Here is a 5,202-nt window from a genome sequence, read left to right on the forward strand (position 1 = left end):
GTGTTATGTAGAAAAGGTCTTAATGAAAAGCCTCTTTGGGCCCAGTTCTGCAAACAGTGAAGTCAATGGAGATTTTGCTATTGCCTACAATAAGAACCAGATGGGAACCTTTGTTATTTTTGCTTGTTCCATCACCTGATGCTATTACTTATCTTTTCTTTTCCCAGTTTTTCATTATTTTTCATTATTTTCATTATTCAAATACCCTCTGCTGTAACTTCAGAGTCAAATTCACCAAGGAATGAATTTAGGCCAAGTAAGCTGAAGTTGGATGTTAAACTGCTATGAGTTGACATACAACTGCATAAGGAGAGAAAAATCACAATTAATCTCTCAGTGGAAAGTGGTCCCAATCAAGTTTTCATAAATTGCATTGTATGGATGCAGATAATGGAAAAATAACATTCTTATAAAATCATATCCTTTAGATAAAGAGATCATAATTTATAAAAAGTCTAAAAGGCAGCTTATGCTCCCCTTACTCACACTGGGCCAAATCGGAACCCTTTACTGTCATTGGTGAGCAATTTATTGTACAAGTATTTCTACTGAGGACAATGGGAGTATCTATATGAGTAATTCATCATGAACAGGAATAAAGGGTTCATAATCTAACCTCTGATTTTGATCACACCACTTTTTCCATAAAATACTACTCAACAGGAATGGCAGAACCTGCCCTTAAATCAATAAAGTTACACTGGACTATTATGTCAAAAATAATAATGTAAGTATAACAAGAATGAAAGTATATTACAAGTTCTATTTTGTTCTGGTTCTTGTATCATACCCATCTCTGTGCTATCCAAGCACCTTCCAGAAGTGCATTAAGTTGCCACACGTGTTTCTAAGGTAAGAGGGAAAAATTGTGCAATATTATATTGTGTTATCTGAGAACTGGTATGATTATGTACAGATCTCGGTAATTAAAGGCTGTACTTTAATGTGCACAAACAAAAAGGGCCAAGTTATAGTTGTTCATGCTATAACTATGTCATTTCCTGACATCAGAGTGCAACCTTAATGTTCCATTAACATAGTTTTCATTTGGAATTATGCTAACTATTTCCACTTTCTCCTCAGTGTTTATATTCTTCAAATATTTGCAGACTATTATCATGCACCTAGCATGCTGTTGGCCCTATATAAATACGAAGTTACAACAATGACGTCCTTCTTACCTTCACTATGCCTCAGTTACTGTGAAATAATTCAGTGTAATCAAGCATTGTGAGCAGTAAAAAGAGGGATTGCATAAGGATAATTCCAAAAGAGATTTCAGTGCAGGCATAGGTCAGGAAGTGTGCTATTGTAGCATATAACAGAGAGCATTAAATAGCAATACTTACTGCAGGAATTGTATAGCATCATACATCTTTAAACAACTGTACAAACTATAAATAATCTCATAACCAGTGTTGTTTTATCCTATGGGCCAAGCCCCTGGGGAACTTTAAATTAAGGTTATCTTCCAGACATCAACAGCAAGTGAAAGAAAAAGGTTTCTCAGCTGATTTTGGTAAAGCTTTCCATTTGTGTTTTGATTTGACTCAGTTGTATTTTTGATAATGACCTGATGAATAGCTCTTTGTTTCCCTGGACAACTTGGATGGGATTTTCAAAAGCACCTTTGCTCCTTCGGCTCAAAATCCCACCAATTTTTACAAGCTCCTGAGGGATTTTTGAAGTTTCTCTCAAGTCGTTTAGGTGCTTTTGAAAACCTTCCTCCATATGCAGAGCTTTCTTGTTTTCACTTGAAATTTTGCCTCTGTGTTGAATTCTGTGTCAGTTCCCTATGTGGCTGAGTTCAAATTTATTACTTCTTTCTTGCCTTTCAATAAAGCAAGTGGAGGGAAAGGGGATAAAATTTTTAATAAGAACAACAGTAACTTTGACTCCATCCCTAGTTCCTTCTAAACTGCCTTTTTCTTAAAGCTGTAATTTCTTTTCTATATTTAAAAGTGAGAGAGATGAGGGCAACAGGCTCTCCCACCTTACTCTGAGATAGCCAAAGAATCACTTTTTCAAAAGCAATTAAGTAACTTAGGGCCCAAATCCTCAAAAGTAGTTAGGCCCTAACTCCCACTGAAGTCAATGGGAGTTTGGCACCTAAATATCTTTGAGGATCTGAGCCTAGGATCCTAAGCTCCTTTGTCAAAAGTCACTTATGAGCCTAAGTTTCATTGGCTTTCCATGAGACTTATGCTCCTAAGTGACTAAGTTATTTTTGAAAATGGGAGTTTGGCTCAGATTTTTAAAAAATATGTATATTCCGCTCAGTTTTGCAAGGTCTAAGTGACACCTAGAGCCTAAGTCTCGTGGAAAGTCAATGGACACTCGTTTTGGCCCTGTTCTTACAAGCTGATGCACATGGGTGGACCCACGTGTCCATATGGAGCCCCACCGACTTCTGTAAGGGTCTTCTCACATAGATTAGTTTACAGGATTGGGCTTATATGTATGTTGAAAGTAGGACCTAAAAGACAGTCACTGATGTCATAGAGACCTGGGGTGGGGGAGAGGTGAGGGAAGTTCCATGGAACTTCAGGCTGTGAGAAAAAATCTAGTGGATACTTGGGAGCCTTCAGACCAGACAGCGATGTGAAGTTTGTTGTTGCCAGATACTTTAAAGATAAAAGATAAAAGTTAGGGCAAAAATTCTGCCTTGTAATTTGTTAGTCCTGTTACAGTAGCTGCCCAAGAAAACTGAATTGCCCAGCTGTTGTTGCTGGCACTCTAAATTCCTGGTAATCACCTTTTATCATTTTCCCCATGTGTCTATAAAGCAAAAGGTTCCCAGGCAAAGAGAGCTGAGGAAAGAATGAGGGAGTAAGGAAACCTCCCCCCCACCCCTACCCCAAAAGAGAGAAACTGCTGCCATGCTTCATTTAGAATCACAGTGACTACCGTTTGGAAACAGTTCAAAGCCTGCCAGCTCTGGCATTAGTTAGTGCAGTTATTGCTGTCCTAAGGTACAAAAGTGATATAGAAATCTCAGTGCTCTGCTAGGTTGTGGAGTGTTGGTAGGAGGTTGAGGAAACACCAAAGCAACTCCCTGCTAGCTGTGGAGGGTCCTGTCCATTAAGCAGGTATAACTGATACTCAGGCCAGCCAAAATGATTGGACAAGGTTATTGGCCTATGTGTCCTTTGACCAGTAAGCGAAACCTTTGGCATGGATGCTTCAAGTCTGTGAACCTGAGCCCAGTGGCCTTCTGACCTTTTGGAGTGAGTGTGAAGAGTTGGAAGAACACTAATCCTGCAGTGCTGAAGCCTTAATTTCTGGGTTTGCACTTTCAACCTACTAACCTTCTAGATTATCCCAAACATCATCTATCTGCAGGATAATGGGAATGAGAAAAAGCCCTTCTCTACTCTGTCTCTTCTTTTCCACCTACAAGATGGGTCAGCTCTCCTTTCCTCCTGGTTGCTGGTAGGGAACAACTCCTTTCTCTATTTTTTTTCTCCTTCCTCAATCCAATTAGAGCATCAGTCAGGAGGGTGGGAAGCTCTTCCTCTTGACTGCGCCACTCTTTCTCTCTTCCCTCATCCCGAGAGAGTAGAATTTCAGTGAATGCACTTCATTCCCAAATCTTGAGGGTACCTATGAGAATGCACTGCTCGCATAGCCCTGCAGCAGGTAGATAAAAATGGCTGCTAACCTAAATTTTCTGAACCAAATTTTTCAATCATTTTCTTTTGGAGCCCTGTACTGGCTTCCTCAGCAGGGGATTTTTTCCCCCCAAAATAAAGCAAATAGTCTCTGAAAACAATTGAAACAATAACTTTTTAAAAATCATTTCTCTGGTATAATTTGTTGTTTGTGTTCTCTCTTTCTAAGTCTGAGCTCCAGAGATGGCTGCAGCAGCAGTCGCTGGAATTATCCCTGTACTTCACTCACTCGCTGGTGATGAGACCAGCTATTACATCGGACGCAAGCTGTGGTTTGGCTTTTTAGGATTATACACAGTGGTGATCTATGTGGAACGTTTGCCCTGGATCTCTCTGAATAGTGACTTTCGGTGCCATGGTAACATCTCTGCCCCCTGCATGGGAGAGTGTTTTGAGCAACATTTCAACAAGCCTATCATTGGGACCTGGTACATGTCTTGTTTCCTTTTCCTTTGTGTATTTCTCCTGATGGAATTCTTTGTCTTTCAACTGAGGCACAAGCAAATCAAAGTCAAAGCTGGACAGGAAAAAGAAGTTGAAGTGAGCTCAATGGTAGGAGTCCAAGAAGAAAGCCAAAGCCAAAGGAGTGTTCCCGTTATAGACTTTCACATTCAGAAGTCACTTCTAAGCTTGTACCTTTTTAACTTCTTACTGCAGCTGGTTATCCAGTCAGTGTTCCTGTCTATTCTACTCAATGATCACCTGCCACGGGTCAATAGCGCCTCCATATTATGTAGCACCAAGCTCTGCCCAGGTCCTTACAACTGCCTGGTGATGGGATCAATGGAAAAGAGGATGTCGATTTACACTCTGGCGACACTTGCTATACTTATTATTATCTTTTGCAGTGCAATTTTCATATATAGTATTCATCATTACCTGCTGAAAGGACTAGAGCAGCTGAGAGCTAGAGACTTATGGCTATGGGAAGTTTGATACTGTATTCAAAGCCACAGAATGGATAAACTTCCACAAGTTACTCCTGAATTGTAGAGAGCATATAAAAAGCTCTGACTTTTTACTTTTTCCTATAATTATTTTTTCTGGTGTAGTGATGCACAGAAAGTATCTGTTTTTGATGACATGTCATTGGGAGTCATATCTATTCATCATCTCTTGCTATTGAATTACGTCACGTAATAAATTATGAAAATTGTGCAAGGTTCCATTCTTTAAAAAAATGTTGTTTGTGTCCATTATCAAAGCACTACAGCAGGATTGTAAAACATCACCATGCATCTGGCCATCAATCCTAATAATCAGGTGCATAGTACAGTGATGATAGCAAATATCTGCAGCAGCTAGAGATGGGACACTGGATGGGGAGGACTCTGAGATACTACAGAGAATTCTTTCCCAGGTGTCTGGCTGGTGGGTCTTGCCCACATGCAGAGGATCTAACTGCTTACCATGGTACTTGTACCACAGCCCAACCGGACCTGAATTTACCCCTTCTGGTTTCTCAGAAGGAGAAGTAGGAGCGGGGCCAGAACTGGGCCCAGAAACGTGAGGGTTGGAATTGTGTGCAACA

General features: G+C 40.2%; 1 protein-coding gene across 6 annotated transcripts; it reads left to right on the plus strand.

Moving 5' to 3' along the window:
• Positions 1–2,567: 2,567 nt before the first annotated feature.
• Positions 2,568–4,799, plus strand: LOC123367322. Of its 6 annotated transcripts, none has more exons than XM_045011493.1 (2): positions 2,568–2,645; positions 3,841–4,799. In XM_045011493.1, the coding sequence occupies exon 2, from the start codon at positions 3,855–3,857 to the stop codon at positions 4,605–4,607; it is 753 nt and encodes a 250-aa protein (XP_044867428.1). In that variant the 5' UTR covers positions 2,568–2,645; positions 3,841–3,854; the 3' UTR covers positions 4,608–4,799. The 6 variants fall into 6 exon arrangements, 3 of the variants coding, with proteins under 3 accessions (XP_044867428.1, XP_044867426.1, XP_044867427.1); XR_006578408.1 differs by having other exon boundaries at positions 2,575–3,227; XM_045011491.1 differs by having other exon boundaries at positions 2,580–2,747.
• The last annotated feature ends 403 nt before the right edge of the window (positions 4,800–5,202 follow it).

The sequence above is a fragment of the Mauremys mutica genome, chromosome 3, assembly GCF_020497125.1.
Source record: "Mauremys mutica isolate MM-2020 ecotype Southern chromosome 3, ASM2049712v1, whole genome shotgun sequence".
Classification (NCBI taxonomy): Eukaryota; Metazoa; Chordata; order Testudines; family Geoemydidae; genus Mauremys; species Mauremys mutica.